Source organism: Pseudopodoces humilis, chromosome 7, assembly GCF_049639895.1.
Source record: "Pseudopodoces humilis isolate 2021_Gansu_Grassland_sample_001 chromosome 7, ASM4963989v1, whole genome shotgun sequence".
NCBI classification, from domain to species: domain Eukaryota; kingdom Metazoa; phylum Chordata; class Aves; order Passeriformes; family Paridae; genus Pseudopodoces; species Pseudopodoces humilis.
In genome coordinates, this window is record NC_142206.1 from 14533207 (window position 1) to 14560291 (window position 27085).

The window sequence follows — 27085 nt, forward strand, 5'->3', positions numbered from 1 at the left end:
TTACCAGCAACTCCTTTATTTCGTTGACATTTAAGCTTCCACAGTGGTTTAAAGTATTTAAATTGTCACCATGTTACAGAAGGTTTGGATGGGTGAAGCCAAACACACGTTGTTAGTGACGCGAGGTGCAGTCTCTCGGTGTTACTTCTAGCAGTTTACTTTTTCTTTTGCTACACAAATGCAAATAAAGATACAACTGCTGTTTTTACAAAGTATTTGAAAGTAACTGCCAATTTAACAAGTTTAAGAAATGTATACATAGTTCAGACAAGGCTTGAAGTAGCGCCGACTATGTATATTTCAATAACATCATAAATCCAATATTGTTAAAACTGTAGCTGAATATTAACTGTTATCACAGAAGCAGACAAAACAAACCATCCCTTACTACTCACTTAGAGGAAGGTTTCTTCTTTAGAAAGACAAAGTTCCTAAAATCTATTTTTAAATTAAGTATAATGCAAGCCATTAATGTTGTAGACCATAATTCTACATATTAGATGCTCTTTAAAACGAAGTTATAGTGGGTTAATAGCCACATAAAAAACTATCTAGTCTTGATTTAAACAGTGAGTATTCTTCGAGAGGTTGGCCTGGCAATTGCTTATGGAGCAGAGGTATCCTACTAGAAAGCATATGGAACTCAATCTAATTTTCAAGCACAGATGTTTCATGAAAGTCCTTTCAAGTTCTCAAAATCCTGGACTAGCATGTCCAGTGTGTTTAAGATTTCAGACCATTCTTCCAGTGCACTTTCTAAATTTCCTCATAAGATCTACTCATGAAAAAACCCAGTGCCTAGGGTGCTGCTAAATACACCCTGGACATCACAGATCCCCCCCTCAAATGTCTCACAACCTGCACACATGTCCAGGCCAGGACAGGGGCAGCAGAAGCTTTGCACAGCTCTGCAGGATGCTTGGAACAGTGGGACCCTCAACGCAGGCAATGCAGACAATTCAGCAGTACACTGCTTCCCAACACTTCTAAAGCGCTCTTTGGAGTCAGGCATGCTTTACACTACAAGGGAGTTTGTTGCCTTCATAGCCACAAAATTCCCCTGAAATGCTTGGGCCTTTCAGTTGTAGTTTGATTGATAGGAAATGAAGGTGGCCAGGTAAAGAAGAAACTAAATGTATATTTGTGCAGCTTGTGCAGGCCAAAAAAGTGGCTCAGCAATCAACAGGACATTTATTTTTACATAAAGCACACTGGTCTATGACCTTTACATGTTATTTAAAACTTTGATGTTCTTTTAGAGCCAATTAAGTTATTTTGAATATGAAGTTGCAGTTTGGAAATGGTTTTAGGCTTTATGTTAACTCAATGCTGTATTGTATTTTCATTGCTTTCTGTATTTTTTGCTAAATTAATTCGATCAGGAAAAAGGCAAATGGTACCTCTCTAAGGAAAGGTCTTCCCTCAGGTGCAATATCAAGGACAGCAACAAAAATCCTGACTCTTAGCCAATAGCAAATTGCTTAAAATAAATGTAGTTAGGTTTTCATGCAACAGCTGTATCTCTGCCTTATACTAGAAGCAGGCCAAACAGCACATTTGCAACTCTTTGTGGCAAGAATAATCCCTTTGAAAGCAAGATTTGACCGCTCCCTTTTACCATGTTGAACCTCCAGCTATTTGTGTCCTGGTGCCTGCATTGTAATCATTCAAGTTTCAAACTTAGTAGCACAGACTTTGAAACACTGAATTACCACAGCTTCTACACTGTCAAGTCTTCAGCCCCATACAATCAGTAGCATAGACTGCTGAAGTCAGAAATTTAATTCTCCCTAGGGTGAATTGCATCATTTTTGTCTCATAAGCCACCTCCTGCAGCATCTGATCCCAGCCCTGATCCACAGACCACACTTTTTCTCCAGTCTAACAATTGCTCTGCTCCCCTACAAGCTTCTAAAAGGAAACTCTGGACCTTTTTTTACCTAAGGGGGGTGGAGGAACGCATTTATGTGAGGAAATTTACAGAGAGCAACAAGACAAAATTGTTATAGTCTTTCTTAAGGGCCATTCACTCTTCCATGTGTAAAGGAGTTCTGCATGCAACACACTATATGCCTAGAAAGAAATCAGTGGGGAGAAGGGAAGAATTGGCTTGCACCACAGTGCTGACAGGGTGTTAAACTTCCAGCTGCTTTCCCATCTTGCTGAGGGCATCGCTGACAATGTCCAGCTCATGGCGCAGCTCATTCACCACGCTGGCAATGCTTTTTGTGTCTTTCAGGATCTGCACACTCTGAGTGTAGGGATTGTACTTCACCCCAAAGGGGCGCTTGATGGTTTTTGCAAACTCTCTGTTGGGATTAAAAAAAAAGAATAAAAAGTGTGTTATAACTAAAAGAGGGTGTTATAAACAAGACATAAAGCACAAACACATTCTGCATATGCAGCCAGTATTAATACCCTCTTTTCTAAACTACTTTAAAATAGTCCTAATAATCTCTCACCCAGTACCTGAAAGATCAAGGAAATACTGACCAAAATTTGAATACTGTGGAAAAATAGTTTAAAAACTGTGATAAGAATAAAAGGGTTTGGTGCTGCTACAGAGAGGTATACAAAACCAAATCTGCTTTTATGAAAAGAAGCGGGTAGGAGAGGGGGGCAGAATCTGTACCTCATCTTTTCCTTTGCTTCTTCAAAACTTTCAGAAACAAAGTAAACCTCCTGGAAAGTTGTAATGAGACAGTCTTGCTTGCAGGTGACCTTCGGATCAAAGGGCTTGACTTTGGCACTGTCAGAGAGTGAGTGCTGGTAACGTGTTATCATGGGGCAGAGGAATATCACCATCCAAGAATTCAGGGGGAAGATGACGTGATAAAATGAATAAAAAGGATTATGTGAGATAATTTTAATGCATTGCATCTTGAAAGTTTTATCTGCAAGTGAACGGTGTTTAACACTTAACAAACTTAATTATTCTGAAGGGTCATATTCTGCCAGCCTGCGTGAGAAAAGGGACTCCACAGACACGAGGCTTGTGTATAAACAAGAGCAATATTTTCAGAATCTGGCTGAACCAACAAAGCTTTAATCTGAAAATAGTTACCTAAACTACAACATCAAGGAATTATACTTCATAAAAAGCAGGGGGAAACAGTGGAAATAATAATGAGGTACAAAGAAAAGAGGCAAACAAGCAGTAGCCATTCTTACCTTGAGCTCACTAATCGAAGAGAGCAAGCCAGCTCCATAAACTCGCAGCTGTCCCTCTTGCTTGCACAAGCCAAACTCTACCGTGAAGAAGTAGCACTGAAATAGAGAAGGAAGTAAAACAATTCAGCCTTCATCAAAGATGCTGTGGGGAACCGGATGGGAGCATTTCTATTTGTAGGTAGCATCAAATAGTTGCAAATACCAAGTAGTTATCACTCAGTTATCCACAGATATATATAAAGAGGAAGAAAGCCAGAATGGAAGGATGAAGGACAGCATGTTTCTCATAATAAAGGCGGATGTTATAGATCATCCAGCTGTGCTGGAAGATGCTAATGCCAGTGCAAACACTGAGGTGTAAATCTGTTTTGCAAAATACTGACATGAAATCACAACTTAAAATGAACGCTGGATAGAGAGGATCTCTGAGTGAGTAAGAACAGCCCGCTGCAGTTCATTTCTCATTTGCTCAGTGTGCTGTAAAATTAAAGACACCGAATTCAGTTCACCGAATTTCAGGATTTCTGCAGCTATACAGGAAGGAACACCGTTTTCATAGATGGCTTAGTTCTGCTCCCCCTGAAGGTAGTACAAATTTTACCTCTAGCTACATGAGATGGGAAAAGAAATTTTAAAAATCAGCGAGCTAATTCTTGCGTAACTGGTACCAATTATTTTTCATCTAAATTTACTTTTAATCTTAAAATACTCTTGCCAAGGCATCCAGAGACTGCTATCCAGAAAATTAGTTTAGTTCATATTATTTTAATTTCTTGACTAAAAAGTATCTAATGCTAGCACTCACCACATTCAATACCATATAGTTCCAAGTCATTCTACACATTAAGGAAATAGAACACTTTCAAATCATTGAATCATGTTCCCCAGAAGAAAGAAAACTTTGTCTGGAAGAAATAGCCCATAAAATTTCAGTCTGCAAGGAGTAATCTACCACTTGAAGCTGAACCATTATTTGACAGTAGAGTAAGAAAAATACCAGTCATATCAACTTTAAAGTGTTTCTTTTTCCTAGCATGGAAAGTTTTTTCATGCTTTAAAATTCAGGGACCAGTGAAACACATAGATATAGCAGCCGGTGTGGCTAACATTGACATGAAGCTCCAAATTTATTCGATGGCATGGGATCAGCCTAGTAAAGCACAAAGCTTTTGATGGAATCCCCAGACACTCAAACACTAACCGTTGCCAGTTTTTGGACAGCCTCATCTGATGCCCCAAGTGATGCAAGACCAATTTCCTGGGAGAACTGAGCAAAACTGGGTTCAGCCAAAAGAGGGACATGGCCTAGGAGCTCATGGCAGGTATCACTGGAAAAAGAAACAAAAAAAGAAATCTCATGATTTGTCTTTGTAGCAAAATGAGAAAGCAGCACCACTGAACAGATACAATGTCTTTCATTAAACTTTATTACCCAAATGACAGAAAATTTCTTCTGCTTTCTTTGAAAGCAACTGAGCAGGTCCTACTGACCCTATATAAAGTGCATAAAATCAGATTTTCAAATGAAAGTGCTAAAATTAAGGTCTGAACTCCCCATTTGTAAGGCAACTGGATATTAAACTACCTGCACACAGTAATATCAGTAAGACATCTCCAATAACATGCCATACTTTTGAAAATCCTGCACTTACAAAGGTGGCACTTCAGCATGCTGCAACTTCACTACATTCAGTGTGAAGGCTGAGTCTTCAACACCTTAAAAATAAGTTTTATGCTGGTGTTCTTGAACAGGTTTTCAGTGATTTGGCTCTGGGCAAGCAAGTTTCAAAACTTTCTCTCAAATTCTACCACAAGATTAAAAGACTCACGGCTCTGGTGTATAGAGAGGGTCCGAGCTGTGTCTGACATATTGAGTGCAGTGAAAAACTCTGAATGCTAATCCTGCCAAGAAATCTCTGGGAGACAGATATCCAGCAACAGGGCGAATGGTGAAGCCTGTGCGCTCTGAAAGTGAACAGAGAAACTGTGAATTAGTTTAGCATTGGATGCACAACGATGTCAGCTTTCCTGCTGGAACTGAGGTGACAGCTATGGCACTACCTTAGCTCAAAAGCCTGCAGGAAAATGAGGCACAATTATAAAAATTAGGCCTAGGCTTGAGAATGAGCAACATTTTTTAAAATGGCCCTACCTCTGTGCCAATGGATTCCCTAGGATTCCATGCCTTGAGTCAACAATACAGCCAGGTATCTCCTTAGCCAATCCTAACAATCTTTTCAGTCACTGCCTCTCAAATGTCACTGCATGCATTGAAGACACAATACATTAAAACACAGATGGCCAAAAGGCCTCTTAAAGGACCAGAATGAATACAAGTCACCAAGGATGTTTCTTTGTGCCCACAAAATAGTGGGATTTGCAGTGGACCTCCATTTATTCTGAAAATTAGAAACAATTAGAAAACCAGCACATTACCTTTCAGAAAGCGGGACACATCCTCCAGCTGGGGGATATTGTCTTCCCTGTACCCACAGTGTTTGGTGAGCAAGGGTAGGTTTTTAAGGTACTCTCTACAGGCGTAAGTTGGGTAAAGATTATTAAGCTCTCGGTACACAGTTCCCCAAGTCTTGATCTCCTCCTCAGTGAATTCAATCTTGGGAATTGGGTCACCACTGCAAGGAGAAGAGGAAGAAAGGACACTCCTTAGTAAAAGGCTAATAAGAGGTGACTCCATTACCTACTATTAGTATTTAACACCTCTATGACTGTGACACCTGACACTAGATTCTGTCAAATACACAGTGAAATCTGGTCTATGTCCTGGAAATCTTTTAGTCTAAGGACTTGTCTTTTTTTTGACTTGAAACAGTTGTCAGGAATCTTTGCATTGACCTCACTTTAAGTGTTGGTTCTGTAAACAGTTTCTTAATTGTTTAATGCCAAGAGTAAGGTTTAAAATACCTACATAATCTCTTCACAGCTTCAGGAGCTGTTAACACATCCTTTTCAGTGTTGGATTTCTAAGTCTGCAATTATTTTCTGTTACCTTTTTAATTTGTTTTAGGAAAAGAGAATTCCCTAAATTAACAACATATTGTGTGACAGCAGCTAAACATACACATCAGGTAAAAATCATGCTTCTGTGCAGAGGACACAAGTGCTTGTCTGGGCATATTAATTTTAGTCTTTACTATTTAGTCCTCGGGACCTTGAATAAAGTGGATTTTGGCAAGGGCAGTGTTACACTGCATTTCCACTGCCAGCCAGGGAACTGGCATGGAAAATTCTTTCCATGAATCACTGTCAACAACACATTAACAGTAATCAACTCAGGACTGTAGTAACCAGTTGCATTAAACACTTTAAAATATTTTAAATACAGACCTTTTCTAGGTCATTTTCATTTGAGGAATTTCACACCTAAATTCAATCAGGCCACGTGAAAATCACATTTTGAAAGAATTTACAGCACTGAGTTATGAAACTCTTACTGCTTTAAGAGCTCCACCCCCCCACCAAGTAGCAGCTCTAAAGACAGAAACTCTTAGAATTTCTTTTCACAGAAATCTTCTTATCTACACATCACACATGCCAGTTTGAACCAGGAAAGAAAATTCAAGTGCTCAGAAAGTTTATTCTCAGTTGTCACTGGGCTGTATATTGGGATTTGCCTCCCCTCCCTCTCCTTTGCAGAGCAGCTGGCCACGCCACACAGCCTCAGATTGACCAGACCTGCCTCACTCTACCTTCTCATCTTGCCTTACGTCTCCCTTCCTTTCACCTCCTTTGCTCTCATCCCTGAGCTGAAATTGCATGTCTCAGCCTGATGTGAGCCCAGGAAGGTGAGCTCCTCACAGTCCACTCTGCTAGTATTTCAGAGCATCTAGAAGGCTTCTTCTGGAAGAATTCAAGCTTACTGTTTGTAGTTCATAGCCAGGTCTGCAAAATACCTTCTCCTCTTGCGGTAGACATTGTCTTTGAAACCCTGGTGGGGAGAAAGGAAAACAGTTCAATGAGTTTCCAAGCCATAACAAATAAATCAATTTATAACAGGATACTTGGCATTTCTTCAGTTGGAGAATGGAAAAGTGTGATGTGTAAGAATGAAAGGAGAGGGTAGGAAACCCACAGCTGTAGTCTGAAATGTTTAATGAATATGAAGTAAGAAAATATTCCAAAGAATCATCTGGTTTGTGCAACTATATATTCTGTAGAGAAAGATTCATTTTAGTTATATCAGTATTTACACAAAGTTTGTTATTTGCATGATTATTCAAAATTACAAAACAAATTTCCCATTTTCACTGCTGAAATACCGATTTGGTTTCTCCAGTAAGGAAGAAAGAGGAGGAAGAAAGCCTGCCTCAAAATAGCATTTTTTTTTAGCTTCTTTTATTTGTATGTGACCACTCAAGGCCCAGACCTGGAGTTCTTACACAAGTAAACCGTGCAGAAAAACACAGGAACTGAATTCAGTCAGTCTTCCCTGAACAAAGAGAGATACATGAAATCTTCAAGAGAAGGTGCCCAGACCCTCAAAGATGCCATTGAGAGAGAGAAGAGGGAGGAGGAAAAGCTACAGTTTTTTTAGGTCGGCTCCACCGAGTATGTTTCCAACTACGGACTGGGTGTAGGGAGGGAAAAGCACTTACGGGATGGTCGGCATCCAAGTCAGACCCGTACATCAGCACCCGGTTTGCACATTTATCCAAATCTGAGATCTTCTTCGGAAACCAGGGAACATTCTCCATGTCTAGGGAAGGCATGGAATCCACAAGGTTATTAATAACACCAAGCACACCAAGGGAGGAAACGCTACTTTCAAGTATAGCTATGGCAGTTACAGCTCACTCTATAAATTAAGGAGGCATGAATAAGACAAGAGAGTCCTCTGCCTATCTGGCACCAGCCTCCAGCTCACACTTCCTCCTCGGTCACTGCCACAGTCTGCCTGTAGAGCACAGCCAGCCCCAGAGCCTCTGGGAAGGAAAGTTAACGTGGGTTTCTCTGCTGTAGTTAGAGTAGCATCTAGAGAATCCCGTGGAGACAAGGTCTCCCTGTGTACAGCTGCAGGGAATCTTGTAGAGCATAAAGAGCGCGAAGGAGAATGGAAGCGATTTGCCTGTGGTTCCCTGGGCAGAGTGGGAGCAGGTTAGAGTCCTCTCATCCTGCTTTACTGACCGTGGGAAATGGATGTTTCTCTGTGGTTATGTATATGGGAAGCATCCAGCTTTGCCTTGAGGGGCCTGGGGGAGAAGAGGAACAGCAGGCTCTGCTGCCTGAGAGAGGTGCATCATTATAGTTTTGTTACCAACTGCTTTGGGGTTATTTTTAGCTTAAAAGAGTTTTTGCCAAGCTCCTGGCAGAGCAGTTAATACACTGTTTTTCTGCCTCAATGCTCTTCAGTTTACTTAAAAAAGGTCAGGAGACAGTTTAGATTGAATTTTCCCTTACTTAGGGCTAAAGTAAGCCATTTTATCCAAGAACTCCAGATCTCACCTTCCCAAGAACAGTGACTGAGAAATACCTGGGACCAGCTTCCCGCTGCCCTGAACTCTAGGCATCTCTTTAATTAAAGGTAAACACATGTAGGATCTAAAGGTAGAAGGCACCTCTGTCATACTAATATAAGTAGCTAGTTATGATTAAAAATGGGTAAAAAAGATAACAAAATCAAGAATTAAATAAGGAAATTGCAGAATCCATCTTCCACTCTCCCCAGTGTCTGAAGTGAACTGGGATCTGTCAGTATTACGCCTCTGCCACCATGGCGTACTCGAGCCCTGCACTCAGACTTTGTCTGGAGGCCAGCCTGCTTTGACCTGCACAGATGCAGGACTCCCACTGGCACCAGCTGGGCTGTGCTGGGAAGGGGCAGGAGCACAGACAGCAGACACACTATTTGTAGCAGCCTGGCACGGCCTGAACTTCCAGGTGACAGCCAGACTACATTCACACCTAACACAGAAACAGGTACCTGGTAGCAAGTGCCTGAAGACACTACACAAGTGTAGGTGTGGACAACCATGAAAGGATTTCAAACCAACACATTTGGAAGTGCACATCACAACTGCCTTTTATACCTACCATCTTCCTGGACATTGAAATGCTCTGTTGGACTCACAGACAGAACATTGACATGGGATTTCAGGAGCTGGAAGATCTCATGCAGTTGTTCTCTGTTACTGTCACAGTCCACGAAGATCTCAAACTCAGAATTTCGTCTCTTGGACTTCCGTGACTCAATATGTACCAGATTTACATGCTTCTCCTGTTCAGTAAGAAGTAATGTTCTCAAAGAGATACGCTAAAAACAATTGACTAAAAGTTACAATAGTTTTTCAAACTAATATGCTACTGCCATGAACTCTTCACCACTTCTATGAAGCTGTTTAAGCTAACTGGATCTCTTGATAGCAGTTTGCTTATTGAAGGGGGGAAAAGGTTTGATTTTCTATTCAGAAGAAAATGAAAGAGAACCTGTGTTCTTTCAGTTTTATTTACATTCAGGAAGCACATAAAGACACAGTCAGGAGATTTGAATTCATAGACTTTTTTCTTTCATCCTCCCCATAGGAAGCTGATTAGCAAAATCCACTAAAATGCCAATCAAGTCACCATATAATTATCTCACAAGCAAGCAAGGGATTTAAAGCAGTAGTTTTCAGGACATTAGTTTCACTTTTCTTTAATCTGAAAAATTATTTAATAATGTGTTTTATATTAGGAACATTTAGAAAACCCCAAGCTAAAACACACAGGGCCACACACCAGAGAGCAGTGGTGCTGCACATATTCCTCACACAACACCTGACCATCAGCTGTGCAATTGCAGCTCCTCTGCCACCTTTGGTCTGGCTGGCAGTGTGACAAGGACACTGGACTCAACACAGTACAGATCAACACCCCAAGTGTCTACCTGCCATCAGCAGGGGCTTCAGACCACCTCTTATTCCCAGAAAAAACATCTAGTGCCAGTCCTCTTGCCATGAGGGGAAAAGACAAACATCTCTCAGTGTTTAGTCAGTGCAGATAAGATTTTTAACCATCCATCACCTAATTTCTGAGGCATACATTTGCCTTCATGGGAAATTTTGGGTGCAAAGTGGGAGTCAGGTTAAGAATCAAATCCATAATAAATGGATGTAATTAATTCTAGTGTGTTCCAAAACTATCCTTACTATTTAAAAATGCAGAACTGCTGTGATGATTATATGGTGGTAACATACACACCTGAAAGAGTTTTAATGCTTTTACAAGTCCTCCAACTTCATTCTTCAAGGAAAAAATGACGGCTGTCCTTCCTCTTTCAGATGCATGGTCTTCATTCTCTTTGTTATCTTCAATCATCATGTAAACAGACTTATTTAACTAGATGCAAACAAACAAACAAAAATTGTTTGAATAGGTAGAAGTGCAAAAAGTGTAAGTTTTTACATTTCAGGGTGTCTTGGGGTAACGCTGCGCTTTGATCACCGATCAACAACAAAGGGAAAATTACAAATTAAATTATTAGAAAATAATAGGAATAAAGTTAGTCATGGACAGAATTTGTGAGAGACTGAAATACCAAGATATCTTTTTGTCAGTTGAATGATTTTATGGACATCTTTAGTTATTCCCCAGGATGCAGAAAATATTTTCAATGTATAGTTTATAAGTAGCATTGCTACTGGGAAGAAAGGGAGCAATAAAATGTCAGCAGAAATAGTATATTGAACAAAACATTTGTTAGCAAGTTCAATGAACACTGGCAAAGGGAATAATCCAAATCCCGCAGGACATAGGTAGGAAAAGATTAAACAGGATTCAGTAGATCAGAACTGAAAAATCACTGCCTCTCTCTTGTTACATAACTGTAAAACACTGTTTTCATAGGGCAAGGAGACAAAACTAAGGAGGCAAAATGTTTTGCTGACCAGAACCTGCTGGCTAAAAAGACAGTCCCACTCTGATGAACCACAGCCAAGCTGCTCCATCTGCCATGTCCCCTCATTTGTGTCTCAAACCCTTGGCATAATCACCCAAATCACACACTAAAAGTTCAGACACCCCACACTGTCAGACCAAGTGGTTTTTGTAACTCACTAGTGATCAACACTCCTGACTGTGTGGAAATCAGCAGCTATCACAGACCATATTCTTAGCTACATATAGCCAGGCCATAAATAGAGATAATGCTGAAACAGTAAAAAATGGGGAAAATGCAAAGTAACAAAAAAATACAAGGCTTATGAGCAGAGGCTGTCCCTCATATGTCTTCAAACCTTGCAAAAAAAGAAAGAATAAAAGGCAAGGTTTCTGAATGAGTCAGCGACAAAGAGGGGAGGAACAATGATGGCACATTATTGCCATTTGGAATTATATTTTGATCTGACACAGCTTTAAAGATATCACTATCTTGAGACATTTTCAGAAATTAAAATAGCAAAACAAAAATGCAATCAAAATATACCAGTTCCTTTGATTCCCTTATACAGTCTCTCAAACTTTAATGATGTAATGAAAATATTTGGATTTCTGACTGGATTCTCACTTCTAATGAGTTGCCACCATACAATGAGCCTGGACAACAGTGTCAGACACTGTTTCTAATCCACCAAAGTCAATGAACTCTCTCAGCTTGAGTCCAGACATTAGATTTTCTGCTAAAAGTGTATGACAAGCCCAGTACAGATTCAGCTGAGCAGCCTGAAGTTTTCCCAGCTCATTTCAGTGTCAAATGATGACAAGAGCCAGGAACAGCAGCTGAGCAAAGGCACTTCAAGCAGAAAATAAAAAGCCACAAATGCCACAATTACATCCAGGTCATTGGTTGTTTCCTCTAGTGCAGAGAGGCCATTTGTTGTGAGCCAAACCCTCTTCAGATGATCCTGCTGTAAGAGAAGCTGGGTGCAAAGAAGTCTCCACTACAAGTAGAATTAGGTGGTGGTCTTTGAAGGCAATAAATGTAGGGCTGGTTTATAGAAGAGGCTAATATGCAGCATGTTGGCTTGACTCCACGTTCAGGATCATTGACTTGGCTCAGCCTCTGAGATTTGGCACAGTTGCCTGCAATGCTATAAGGTGCACAGGTGGGACAGACTACCTGCACCAAAAACTAATCCTGTTCTTTTTATTTTGCTGCTGCAACTTATACTTTGTCTGGGATCAGGTGTCAACATCTACAAGATTATGTGTTTAAGAGATCAATGCAGAAAATACAATAAAACATACAATATTCTTATACTAAGCTCTAGAAATGACCTCTAACTTACAAATTGGACAAGAAAAATTGAGATGCTTACAATACCAAATGCACACCATTTATATATTTTACCCAAAACCAAAGTTAGTCTTTTGTTTTAATTAAAAATTTAACCAAAGACAGTAATGCAGCAACCATTTGGGTGCAAGGCAACAGGAGAAAATGGTAGTGCATAAACAATCCCTCTCCTCCAGTGGCTTCACTTCACTTACATTTTATTCTCTATCAGCAACCCAACTCTAATAAAATCTGACACTTTCCCTTTGCATGGTAACACGTTTGAGCTTTTTGGAGGATGAAGGAAGAATTAATATCGCATTGTTGTTTGTTTTTAATTAATGATGCAAATCATTCACTGATTTTCCACCAACCTGACTCAGTCTCGATGAAAATTCACAAACCCTGGGATATTCTAAAGTCTTTATTTAGATAGATAATTAGGTGCTGCCTGGTCAAAGATCACACTTTTTGGGACCCATAGCAATTATCTTCCCTTTCTCCCTCTCCCCAAAGGATATTCACAGAGAGAAAGATATATGAGGGTGCATATTTTGGGCTTTAATTCTTTATATTAATGGATAATCAGGATTTAAAATCATCCAAACATATTTGCCAAAAAAATATTACATTTTAGAACCATAAATTGAAGATGAAAAATTATTTTCAACCTATTTTATATTGATTGACATTAATAATGATTAATAAAAAATGTCAATGGGTCTTTTATATCCTCTTCCCTTTAGGTAGCTGCTTACTTTGTCACTGTCCTTTTGACACACTTCTAGGGAAGGGTGAACACATGATGTTAGGAGTGACCACAACTAGGTATCACATTATGTTTTCCAGCCACACCAAAGTTCTTCCTAAGACTGAGCTCTCAAACACCAAACCAAAAGTTGTGCTGAGCAGGTTCTGAGGGAATACCTTCCAGGTATCTGAGAGATACAGCAAAGCAGTATTTTTGTGAAACTTTACTCCATTACTGTCAGCATTCTTGTCTTCACAAGGAATTTTATAGACTTCATCAACTGCACAGTATCAGTAACTGCAGACAATGCATAAGTGCTGCTTTTATCTGATCTCTGATGCACTAAGCAAATTCCCACTATAATGTGGAATATCCCTGGAGTGAGTTTTTCACATTCACGCTATATCACACTCTCTGTCTCCTAAGCAATAATACACCAAAAGTTGCTTTTGCTCTACCGTAATTTCATATGCTCGCATTTACACTTTGAGATTTTTTTCCCCCTCTTTTATCCAGAAACAGCAGTTCCATCCCAATCCCAGCGGCACTGAACGCTGCCACCGCGGGGCTCTCCAGTTACCGCTCTCCACGGAACCGGGGCCGGAAAGCTCCAGTTTTTCCTAAATCCCCATTCCGAGAACGGCAACAGCAAAGCGCCCGAGCTGTGACTCCAAAAAAAGCGGCGTTTACTCCGCAAGACAGGAACCATCCCGGGGCCGGGCAGAGAGGATCCCATCCCTCATTTCCCGTGCTCCGCTCACCTGTGCCCATCCCTCTGCCCTCACCTGTGCGCATCCCGCTCCTCCCGTGCCCATCCCTCTGCCCTCACCTGTGCGCATCCAGCTCCTCCCGTGCCCATCCCTCTCCCCTCACCTGTGCGCATCCAGCTCCTCCCGTGCCCATCCCTCTCCCCTCACCTGTGCGCATCCAGCTCCTCCCGTGCCCATCCCTCTCCCCTCACCTGTCCGGAGGGGTCCCGCGGGCTCGGCGCCGCCTCCAGGGAAGCACCGCGGCAGGGCGCGGGGTGCATGGCCGGGGCAGGCTCAGGGCAGCGCCCGGCCCCGCCGGCTTTATGCAGGGGCGAGAGCCGCCCCTGAGAGAGGGGAGGGATGCAGGGAGGCGGGGGGAAGCGCTGCCCGGCCCAGCTGGGGAAGGGGCGCCCTGACCCTCTCCGCAATATTCAGGGCAGCGATGCTTGGATGCAGCCAGCATCCACTCCCCCTCACTGCAGCTGGAAAAACCTGCGCAAGAAGCAGCCCTTTGGCTCCTCAGTTACATCTCCTCGATCACCCAGAAAGGGTCACTCAAGAGGGGTCACAGGAGACTGGCTTTCTGTGGGTAACTCTAGGGGTTTTGCAGTTAACATAAGTTTGCACACCACGGGGCTGAGAGGAGCGGGCATGTGGATGGAGGGGTTCTTCCTCAGTCATATCCACACAGGTGCTCCCCAACGCTTGCGCACTCCCTACAAAATGCTCTGGATGCTGCCTGTGGGAAAGGGAAGACAAACTGAATCAGAAGTGAGAGGTGATGAGGGCTGGGCCTGTAGCAGAGGGACTCTGAGCAAAGTGACTACCGGGGACTCAGCAGTGATGGACACCCCTAAATTCATGATAGCACAGAGTGCAGGTTGCAGTCTCAAAGAGGAACACAGTGTGCAGATGTATTGAGCTCTTCACTAAAAACAGCAGTGCACTTCTGCTGTGAAAATAAATTGCAACGTATTCTTTTCTCAAAAGCTCCTGCACATACAGGATGAATAACTACATTAGCAAAAAAAATGACATCTGTTCATATCATTTATGCTGTAATTTATTTTCTGCAAGCATCTAGGTGTGCTTATAATATAAAAACTCTTGGTTTTTTAGACTCCAATAATCCCAGTCCTCACTGTCTCCACTCAGCAACGTTAAGATAAGGAGATGTTGGTCCACAGCAGGAGAAGCCAAAATGTCCCCCGGAAACATAATCTCTTGGAGGCATTAGGGGCCTCTTAGGGAGGAGAGATTGATTATTTTCTATTTGAGCTGTCCAAAACCAAAGACTCTGATCCTTTACGGTTTTGGTTTTTTTTTAATAAACCTTTCAAAGAAATGCTCAAAATCAGCAGCAACTAGTTTCACTCTAATATACTCAAGTATCTGCAAAAAAATCCCCAGTATCTTTCTCTTCAGTACCTAAAAAGGTTTCAAGCCTGAAACCTTGATTTCAGCTAGATCCCTTAGACACTGCTGTAACACATGTGGTAAATCATATTGATGAAGACAATATACAGGGTTACACCTATGCCAGGCAGGCACAGTCATGCTTGCACCAACATCTGTGATGATATCAGGGTCTTCCTTCTTCCTAGAAGGCACTGAACTTCAACCAACCTTGTTTCTAAGAGAACTGAGGGTGACTAGCTCAGTTCTTCAGACAGCACAGGATTGAAAGAGCATGGCTGTGAATAATGACATAGCTGGAAAAACCTTTTTTCTTTCCAGTTGGCTAATGGGACATATTTCATCACCAGATGCTTCAGTTTTCCCTGCATAAAGAAATGCAGTATTTATCAATATATGTCTATCTGTGCAACAGGCATTTCACTTCCTTCCTGAAGAATAGATCTCCCCAACAAATGAACTGACTCAGAAAGCAAACAATCTGTAGGAACTTTACCCAGACTCCTAATTGTGTGAGAGCCTGGTGTTAGTGATAAATCTGTAAACATGGGCACAGTAAGACACTTATGATAGAATATGACTAATCTGTCAATTTTCCCTAGCTCAAATGAAGCAATAATAATGGGGAACCCACAGGCAGCTTGACCTATAACTGCTGAAACAATGGGAATAAGGCCAGGAATGGCCAAGGAAATTTATCCTAATATGAAATTTATTAGTTACATAATGAGATAACTGGGGTGCCCAGAGTTTTGGGGAGCAGATTAAAGCTAATTCACTGATTTAGTAAGAAGTGCTTGTTCACCACAGCCAATGCCCCGTGGTCTGAAAGGGCAGAACCACAAAGCATGAATGGACACAATTACAGCCTGTTTCCATTGGGTGCTTGCTGGAGCCTGCTCTGCTCCTCTCCACACAGGGTTTCCGGCTCCTAGGAATCTGTGGATGGCTTTAAAGGAGAACTGCTTAAAAGGTTTTATCCAAAAGTGGAATCTTCACAGCTCTAGAGTTACAGAGTTTTGGAAAACCTTCACTGTCACTAGCACAGCTGCTGCTTTGTGTTTTCACACACAGAGAAAAATTTCTACCTTTTCCCAAAAGCTGGTAGCATATTCTACCATTTAAGAATGGTAGCTTGGGCCCCTCACCACAGAAGAGAACAATATGGCACAGCAGTCAGGTATGGAGCACAACAAAAACAGGGCAGCAAAATGCACAGGAGCTACCCTGCTCATCCTGACAAGAGGTGGCACAAGCAAGCACTGACCCAGAAAAGGTCTGAAATGTGACCTCGTTGGTTTGCAGGAGCGCTGAGACAGAGGCCGAAAGTTTTCAGTGGGATGTCAGAAATCTACGCAGAGCCTGAGGTGGGAAGGAACTGTGAAGGACAGAGACAACTGGGACATACAAACCATAGGGAGAGAGGCCTCCGCTTATGCCATGGGGGATAAAGCAATACAGTGATTAATTTTTCTCTAAAGCCTGCAGGAGATTTCTCACAAAAATCCTCTCATGCAGACAAAGCCGTCCAAACAGATAATCGGCACCTGAGGATGGAGCACAGGTCTGACCCTGCTCAAAAGTGGGTCAAGCTGATCACGTTTTGCTGGACAGGGCTTTGCCATGTGCAGCTGCCACAAAACCTCTCTCACTGGCACAGAGCAACCATGGCAGCACTCACTGTAAAGCCTACCAGAGTGGCTTTCAATTATGTTCTCCCTCATAATTCCTATTAAATTAATTCTCCTTCACTGCACTCAGATCCAAGCAACAGGGTGGTGTCAGACCAAAGTCCAATATTTTCTCCATCCTTTGCTGGAGTAGCTCCAGGAACATCAAGCAGCTCCAGAAGAGACCACAAGTCTATTCCTTCTTCCCATCTGCTAGCTCAGAGGTGACTCTGCTCTAGTTTTCAGAGAGTTTCTGTTTTGTCCTTCAAAGCAGAAACTTGACAGCAGAATTTGCAATCAAACAGTGGTTCTGACACTTGGGGGTACACATTTGTAGATAAATGCTCTGGTGATTTTTAGGCTGAGAAGTATTAAAACAAAGCTGTCACACCTGCAGATCTTCCCCTCCCTAGAGAGCCACACAGCAAAGGGACTCCTTTTGCTCTCTGAAACACAGCAACATAAACCTTCTGCCCTGTCTCTCCTCTTCCTCCCACTCTGAGAATGATTGCTCTCTGTGGGTCAAATATGTAGGGACTCTACTAACCTGCCACATCTTTCCAGACATGGCACAAGTCTTATATTTACGAACACTCTGAGGAAGCTGGTCTGGGAAGGGGAAAAATAAGGTGGAAAAAAGAAAAATCAGTGTAGTGCAGGGGTTCTGCACTGGGGGAGAGATAGAGAATAATTTTGTTGAACTGATGAGGCAAGAACCATGGAAAAGCAGGTGGAGAATGTTCTGTAAGGATATTAATCTTCTGCTGAAATATATGATTATCTACCTGAATGCATCAAGACTGAAGGAAAGAATCTGTCAGCCCTATAGGCTTCTCAATCCCATCAAGGTCATCAGTGGGAATTACCTGATCTCCCCATGTGATAGGAGAAAGTGCTCTAATCTCCAATAAGGCTGTTTCACAACATCACTTCTGAGGTATAAACCCCCTTGGACTTTATTTGGGCCAGGCATCTGCCTTTCCAAGCAGGACCAATTGTCTGTAGCAAAGGGGCCTCTTGAAACTTTTCCAGAAAAAGGTATGAAGTGGTAACTCCCTGAACAAAACAGGTTTAATACGACTTAGTACCAAGTCTGCTCTAATCATAATTACTTTCTCTAGAGCACACAACTGAAAATTCTAATCACAGCCCTCTGCCTTTCTGCTAATTAACAGCTGCAGACAGGTCATGCCTTAAGAATCTCATGGCGCTTAGACAAGCACTGTGGAAATTACAAAGAGTGAAGATGAACATCATGCAGGCCTCTGCACAGTTTTCCAGTATAGGTTCTATGGAACTTTCTCATATTCTGATTGAATTTTTTCAGTGCCCTTTTATACTGATGCCCAAAAAACTGCTGGTCTGAAAGTCTGGCTCATTTTCTTTGTTTCTACTTTTTGTTTTCTACTGTTTTATAATATTTATAAGGCATTTATTGTCACAATACCTAAGCAACAGCATTCACTTCCAATCACTTTCTAACCTTCATTCTCTCAAACTTTGACTTCTCTCACCTAAATGAGGTAACCTGCCATTGTGGCATTTACCTAAATGCAGGTAGTTAAAAAGCTCCAAATCCAAAGCTTGTCAAATTTTCAAAGAAATGCATGGATCTGAAATCCCTTTCTACAGAGAATTCTTCCATTTTCTCCCTTCTGCAAACCACAGTTCTCCCAACAAATACTTTCCAGAGCAATTCACCCAGCCTTTCACCACCATGAGGCTGTGGCAGTTTCACACCCTGAACCCAGAGCAACCTCTGAGAAATGCCTGGATGTCTCAGTCTCCAAGAAGGGAGCCACATCCCCACGAGGGTGGTTTAGCAATCAGTTAACGCTTCATGCTACTGAACAGTTGTCGATTAATAAAGCATTTCATTCATAACCAGTTAATAAGTGACAAAAGGAAAAGGGGGACTTCAATGACGCAATTATTTAAAACATATACAAATATCTTTTTTCCAATGAGAAGTGCAAGAACCAATGAGGTAAATTACCCTCTCATCATGACTCAGCCAGCTGTAGCATCAACAGTCTTCAAGCACACTTATTTTGAAAAGCCAGAGCTGCTGTGTAAACCTACTGAAGTACATCCAGCCAACAGACCATTCACTGTTGGTATATTTGCTTTGGACTGTTTAAAGAAGTAATATTAGCCCTTTCATCTGATGCAAGAAATATTTTTCATTTCATAAAAGCTAAATGAAATCACGAGTGACATGAGTAACTTGTTGCTCTGAGCGAACAAGGTGTCGTTTTTCCTCACAACACCTTTGTAAGCTCTTCACAAACAGTTCGTTTAGATGCTCCTGGGAAAATGGACAAACCAGGCTCTGATTTGTTTTCTCTAGTGAAAATAACATCACAAAATTAATATCAATCACCTACATTTTAAACCAAAGTGTAATCTGGCTGGGAACCAAAGTCCTGAAAGAGCTCTTTGCTCCAATTTCTCTGGAGTTACCGGGTACGGAAGTGCCAATTACAAATGTTTCTATTTCCTTATCTGTTCAGGGTTGGTCAAGTCACCTCAAGTTAAACATGGCCCCCACCAGCCAGCAGTGCTGATGGCTCTGGCACAAGGTACAAGGTGCAAAATGCCCACCCTGAAAATGAAAGACAAAGAATCCAAAAAGAGAAGGGTGTATGAGAGCCTAAGGCAGCCTCAGCCACCACCACTGAAAACAGCCCCTCATGCATTCCGGGGTTTCTTCTGACCAGGTCCTGATACTTCTACATCCTTTAAGAACAAATTATAGTAGAAGTGGACTCCATTCACTGAGGAACCACCGTAGTACCATTATTTCTACTACATTATCATTACAAAACTTCAGAAATTATCCAGTGCTTTCACGTCACAGACAAACACAAAGCAAAATAGTCAAATGCATGAATAAGCCTGCTGATAAGAGGAGTCACAGAGTGTTTGTTAACCTCAGCCTGTTGGCCTAATTAATAGAACAGCAGCATTTTGTGTATTCACAGTGAGGCAGAGGAGCAAACAAAGGAGAAAGCTTTGTACTCGCTAATGATATGAGTAAGCAGAGCTCAGAAAGCAATTCAGCAGACTTTGATCCACCCAGGAAAGAAAGCAAGAGCTCTCCAGGTACTTCTGACACAGCCTCACCGTGGGCTTGTGCCAGTAACCAGCCTCTGCTGGATTCACATTCACTTAGAAAGTGTATCCAATATTGGATTTACTGAATGCAGGAAGCAGGCAGACTGTATGTCATGTGTTTCACACACCCTAAACGTAGCCAGGCCAAGGGAAATCAAGAGATGGCTCCAAAGCCCAAATAATCACGGAAGACATTGAGTTTGCCTGTTACAGCAGGTTTTTGGTGCTTCACCCCCGTGCTGAGGCTTATCAGCCTTTCTGAAACAAAGGACATGGTCAGATTGTTCATTCCTAGCCAGTCTGTTAAAGTCCCTCAGGGCTTCACACCAAAGTGAGCTCTGAGGACCCTTCTCTATTCACAGGTTTCAGACACCCCCCATCCACTGAAGTCCTGAAATCACGCAGTGAAACAGATGACAGAGGGCAGCCTCTGGTCTAGACACTGGCCATTGACTAGCATGAACAACATAAATTAAATCACAGTCACTTTTTGCTCCAGGGATGAAAACCAGCAGTGTAAACCCATCAATTCACAGCAGCAACTTTAAACACACTGGCAATTGTAAAATGTCCAGCCTCAGAGCTGTGAAACACATCATCATTTCCAAGACTGGCAAAAGCTGTTCATCTTGCTGTGTCCTCATGACAGATTTTTTTTCCCCTCTGAATTTCTTTTATCTTATTAGATTTTAGCTCCCATTATAGTTAGGACAATTTTGTATTGGGGCAAAATTAATTAGTTTGGATCAAAGTAAGGCTCCTTGAAATGTAACACTAATGAGTCTCATCTGCCTGATTAGACAGCTTTGCTTTCAGGAACACTAGGTAAAAAATTTTATTTCAGAGAAATAAAACATTATAAGATTATTTAAGGTTGAAAGCATTAGCTAAACAGTAACCAGGATCATGGATGAAAGATTAGAGTGGAAAACTGTGAGCAGATTTACAACTGACAAGAGAACGCAAATGTAGACCAAAACAAGCTAATGAGGATTTGTCAAAGAGGCACAAGCAGAGCTCAGTGCAACTCACAACAACATATTTAGTGAACTGACTTTGTGCCTCCCATCTATTCACAATTCTTTTCACCTATTCCCATGCTTGTAGGGACTTAATGGGAAAGAGTTACGGATTGGAAAAGACAGTACCAATTTTTAGAAAGAAAACACAGGAAAAAAGTTTATTCTGGATGAGTAAAACTAATCTTTAATATCTGGCAAACTATCTGGACAAAATATTGGTTTATTTTTAAATCTGATTTTAGTCAAGAACCAGTTGTGTTAATCAATATTGGCTTTGATTGATGTGAGAATTACTCCAGAGAATAAAGGGGGTTAAATAGATCGAGCATTTCTCATTTTTATTAAGCTTCTTCACCCCACCTACTTTATCTTATCCCATTAGTACAAACAATTCAAAAAATACAATCTAGAATTACCTTCCCGAAAGACAGGGGCAAATTCACCTGAAAAACCACATGGTAAATGTAGTTATCAGGGATAACTACATAGCACACCATAAATGACATCTGTAGAGCCACATGCTGGGTCATTTATGAATGACAAACACATGACATAAGCACGTGCAGTAGAATATAAGGAAACTGCCTTCCCCAAAGTGACATCTCCTTCCACAAACCTCTCCAGCACAACACAAGACTAGGAATGAAGATGTGGTGCTTGGAGAGGGCAAATCCCAGCTGCTGGCAGAAACAGCTCTGTGTGAGAGGAGGCAGGAATCCCACAACTGGGCAAGGGTATGCTTTTACACAATGTCTGTTTGCCAATGAAACCACGGTAAATTTGTGAGTGTGCTCTCAAAGCCACCCAGGCAGGCACTGGGCAGTACAGCTGAACAGGCACCACCACCCCTGGCTGGTGGCAAACCATTCAGACCTGCCCATCGAGGCACCGAGAGCTTGCACAGCTTTAGGCACTTACACACAAAAAGCCTTTGGATAAACCAAGAACTGAATTTGAACCTCTTTTACCTCTTTCCTCTGTTTTGATAAGGTTTCAACTCAAACATTCCCATTTTTTGTCAAAATTGCATTGACCTGCAACAGGGAACACTGAAACAATGTTCTTATCCTTTTGAGACCTAATACTGGAATTCAAATTTTAAAAAACTCATTTCAAACACGCATGTGTCATCTTCTTCTGATGCCATCCATACTGCACCTGTGCATAATATTCCTCCTGCCAGCCTTCTGCATTAAGTCAACAACAACAGCAACAAAGACCACTATGCCTGTTATTCATAAGCTTTTTGTTATCTCACGGAAGAAGCAAAAGGACCCAGAGCATGTGTGGGAAGTAAAGACCTTTATTTAATTTAATTATATTTACTTCTTTCAAGTCTAAGTAAACTCAGGGATCATCAGATCAGAAGTGGTTGATTAAATCATGACAGCATTTCCTTTACCCTGTGTGGGCAATCACATCATGCTGTGCCACATTCAGCAGGTTCTTCCAACAAAGCACCCTCAACCTTTATACTGTGGACAAGAAATAAGTCTGCTTCCCAGATGGCACTGCAATATGAAGAGCTCTTCTAATGCAAAAGCTGACAGCTGTGGAGTAGCACTGTGGTTATTTTCAATACTTCCATCATTGAGGTTGATTCCAGATCTGTTGGTTAAAGTTACTGATAACGCTGCAATAAAAGATCTGGTTCTGATCCTCATGTTCATCACTGAGTGCTGGACAAGAGGGAAGAGAGCAGGGTGGACTCAAAAGTGCATGTGCACAGACGCACTGCTGAATACTGTCTTCAACCACCCATTCTGGTGTCCAGAAAGGCTGGAGAAGCACCAAAGCTGCAAAAAGTTTGCCTCTCAGGGCAACTCTTACCCCTGGCTGCTCTTGCATGTGCTCATAAGCACATGGATTGTGCAGGAATTGGCCTGGACAACTCTAACCCCTCTCCAGAGCAACTCAATGCTAGTATATTTTGCATCTATCTCCCATCTTCTTTTAAAGGTTGTGAGAACCTCTCCAATTAGGGAAGAAGGAAAAGGAGAAATCTTCCCTCCATTTGGGCTTGGGACTTTCCCACAAGAGCAGCTCACACTAAGCAGTGCCAATACATTTATGTCTCTCAAAGACTTTCCTTGGACCTACATCATCTGTCAGCTCATAGGCAATTTTCTGTGTTTCTTTTACTCTCCTCATAAATGTCACCTACATACTAACCTCACAAAACCAGACTCCTCCCTTGCTCTTCCATATTTTCTCTTTCCTACTGTTCTAGCCTTTTCTGTCCACTACTGCTCTTCCTTCCATTCAGCCATTGTAATGGCTTCATCCCAAAAGACAAAATGGAGTAACTTGGCAGGTTTTTTTATTCCCACCTAATCTGAAGTGTTTGTCCTTTTCTACTCTCTTGACTTATTAAATCAAAATCTTTACTAATCAGGCTGGCATAAACTCAGAATGTCTTCCCATGGTTCCTGTGTCCAGCCTTCCCAGCTGACTAATGAGGAAACTCTCTGATGTTGAATAAAAGAGTTTGTGCACTACAAAGAAGTTTTAATGGAAAATGAAACCTTCTGACATCACTGGCTAATTACAATGCAGCACTGTGGCTGTATTGCAAGGCAGGATAAAAGTGTGCACATATTACCTGTGTGTTTCAATATCCTCCTATTGACAGAAGATGTGGTAACTGGTCTACTACTGGAGGCCAGGAAATTATTTTTCTGATTTCACTGGAATAATTGACAAAAGCATTTCCTTCCTATGTAAGGTTAACAGATGGCTTGTTAAAGTTACATCTTCTTTAAACAGAGCTGTCACCAAAAATTATATACATGACAACAAAAATAATATTGATACAAACTCACTGCAAAATTAAAATGAAGTTTGCATAACCTAAAGCACAGAATAAATAACTGCCATTATTGCAACATAGAATACCAAGATGCATTTGCTTTTCTAAGATTTCCTTGGAAACAGGATGAAGGGACATAAACTGGGGAAGTATCAACATGGGACTTAAGTTACCATGGGCACAGAGATGCCAGCAGTCACTGTGCCTGAGCCAGGAGCAGGCTGCAGGCTGCTGCAGACCTGTGGGCAGCACAAGCACCAGCCCGCCAGGACTCTGCTTTCACATCTTGCCTCTGTCACGCTCAACACCTATGCCAGGCAAGGGCTTGCAACACCTGACTATGCCTCATCTCCATCATGATTTGGCACCCTGATGCCTCGCACAGACAGCAAAAAACAAGGGGGAACGGTGGGAGACTTAAAGAAATTTTTTAAAAATCCAGAAATACTCGTTAGACCACCTGCTGTGGTTTTTAAGACCACATGTTCACCTTAAAATTGTCACATTTCCATAAAAGCAGGAAAAGGAAAGGAAATTCAGCTTTGAAAACAGAAAATGTAATTGGTGTCAGACTTCTGATAGGTGACTGCACATTAGCTATTCCACCTGAACAGATCTAGAATGCTAACATAATTACTGATCTGTAATACCTTTCTCCTTCAACGTCACACTTATCCTCTTTGTCAAGATTCTTCCAGGTTTTTCCCTATTTTCCTTCTTTCTCCAGTATATCTTCATCTTTTCTCTTTCTCTACTATTACTGTCCTCTCTTCACAGCCTCCTACCACTGTTACCTTTTCTTTGTGAGCTCCTTCACAGTAGCCATTGTATGAAATTCAACTCTCAGACTTTACTGAGCCATCACTCAGACCTGCAGCTCACACACAATGACCTGGGAGAAAGAAAAATGAAGCCCCACTGGGTTTTCCCTGGGTTCATTAATTTTCTCCACAGTAACAACTTGGAAGCAATCCCATTCTCTTACCCATCTTAGATGTCAGTTCCTTGCATTAAAAACTGGGTTTCTTTTTGCAGAAGTGAATCAGGGAGGGAAACAAAAGGAGGAGTAGGAGCAGTGTTTCCCATTGCAAAACCTCTGTTGATAGCTGTTGGCAGTAACCTGGTTTGTTTTGCTATGCTGGTGATGTCAGGTTTGCTCAGCTCACGCCCTGTCGGCTCTGACTGAGGGGCTTCACTCACTGCAGGGCTGAGGCACGTGGCTGCCTGGGCTTACCTTCACATGGAAGGGTTTTGGGAAATTGTATAACATCCCAGCAGGCTGGTCCTTGCCCCAGGTGTGTCAGGTTCTTCCTTTCTCACTGACTTTGGCAGAGCACATGAATTTCATCATCCTCGCCAACAAAATGAAAAGTAAATGGCGAGCACTGAAAAAGGACAAGTAATTTTGAGGGGGAAGTAAAAGGATACACTAGAGAACTGCTGTGACCATAAGATTCTGCTCTAGGAAAAAAAAAAAGACAAATTCTTCAGTGAAAAATAATAGAGAGACTGCTGCTTTTGTAACTTCCAGTAGCAGCCAAAATAAGGGTAGTGAGGAAAAAACACAGATTTTCCAGGCAAACAAAAGTAACAGAGTAACACCTCCATACCTTTTAATGCAAATAAAATAAACTATGAAGATACTTCACTTAGAAATAAGATTTTATCTTATTATTTCTATTGAATTCAGCTTAATTTCAATGACAGATGTTCGTAAACGGGCAGTTTCATCTTACAAAGGACTCACCACAGCACTTAGACAAAATATGAACTAAAATAGTAGTGACAGAAAATTAAGCAAGCAGAGTGACATGGATATGGAGAAGCACCAAAAAGAGCTTTTTAGATTTCACAGTTTAGCTTACCAGAAAGGACAAATTTCCATCATGAATATTGGGCAAGCATTAGGATATCAGCAACCACCTCCTTGCATTGTCAAAGGAGCACATGAACATTCCAATGCCACTGTTTTTCTTCCCGCAACCCAAATTTCTTTGGTTTTGTGGTACTTTGTCCCACCAGGAAAAAGTTACAGTGTGGCATAAAGATGCCAGATGTGCATATAAGTCGAGTCAACAGAATGTTAGAATCCTATCTTTTAATGGAATTATTATATAGATCTATTAAGACTAATTTAAAATAAGGCTTTCCAGTCTACTTTCTGCCTCTATTTTCTATGACTGTTCTCATGCCACAAGTCACATCCAGTTCTGTCCAAGCAGGATTGAGTTCCTGCTGCTTTAGTTTGATGCTTCAGATACCCACTTTTGTTCAGAGCTCTGCACAGAGCAGTGGCAAGTACTTCTCATTTCCCCCCAAAGGAGGATGTTCTGGAGTTAATCAGATGTTTAGTCTGGAAGAAAGCTGCTCACCTGCTTGTAGACAGACAGATAACCATTCTGAATCAGCTGGCCTAGAGATCTTAGGCTCTCCAGTGTCAAAACAGGTTTAGGTGAGGGAATTAAAAAAATACCAAACTCGAAACACAACCACCTCCCAGAAACTCCAACCCCACCAAAACCCTAACACATGCTGCTCATGAGGCACAGGCCAAGGGCGGTCCCTGCCGACAGGATGATGAAACACACGTGCACCAGTTTCAAACACATCATCCACCTACTCCCACAAAACATTTCTTCCCTCTCTGAACCCCACAAACACGGCACAATTCTTTTGCATTCACCCTGGCACCAGCCTCTCACTCCCCAAGGCAGCACCGCACGAGGGGTGGGCAAAGAGGGAACCCCAGTCTCCAGTTCACCGTGGTTATCAAGGATAAAAATTCCCAGTGTACCCAAATTGCCATTCTGCTGAAGCAAGGCTGACTGACCACTCCTGCAGCTCCTTCTGTTGCAGATGAGCAGGAGGATGGGACCCACCCGGCCTCCCACATTACATCAGCCATTTTTTCTATTGCATGCCAGGCACCAGGTATCAGTAACACTTAACAGTTCATCAGCCAACACTGGGTATTGGTGTACTGAAAAGGAGAAGGAGCAAAATAAAACAACAGATCTTGTCTCAGTTTTGGGGTTTTTTTCTGTATTACATTACATGGCTACTGCAGAATTTCAACTACAACAAATTTCAGGAGAAGCACACCAGAAATAATTCTTCACTGTGGTGGAAGACACTTATTATACAGCTGGGGACAAACTAAGCTTAAAAAATGTTT

At 41.7% G+C, this 27085-nt stretch overlaps 1 protein-coding gene across 3 annotated transcripts; it reads right to left on the reverse strand.

The window, feature by feature from the left end:
• Window positions 1–26414, reverse strand: TPH1 (tryptophan hydroxylase 1). Of its 3 annotated transcripts, none has more exons than XM_088057562.1 (11): window positions 26283–26414; window positions 10366–10503; window positions 9220–9403; window positions 7785–7885; window positions 7050–7117; window positions 5608–5804; window positions 5001–5136; window positions 4373–4499; window positions 3172–3267; window positions 2633–2766; window positions 1–2309 (listed from the first exon to the last, which is right to left on the reverse strand). In XM_088057562.1, exons 2-11 carry the CDS (start codon window positions 10483–10485, stop codon window positions 2135–2137), a joined length of 1338 nt encoding a protein of 445 aa, XP_087913688.1. In that variant the 5' UTR covers window positions 10486–10503; window positions 26283–26414; the 3' UTR covers window positions 1–2134. The 3 variants fall into 3 exon arrangements, with proteins under 3 accessions (XP_087913688.1, XP_087913687.1, XP_087913686.1); XM_088057561.1 differs by lacking the exon at window positions 26283–26414 and adding an exon at window positions 25145–25222; XM_088057560.1 differs by lacking the exon at window positions 26283–26414 and adding an exon at window positions 14089–14157.
• Window positions 26415–27085: the final 671 nt, after the last annotated feature.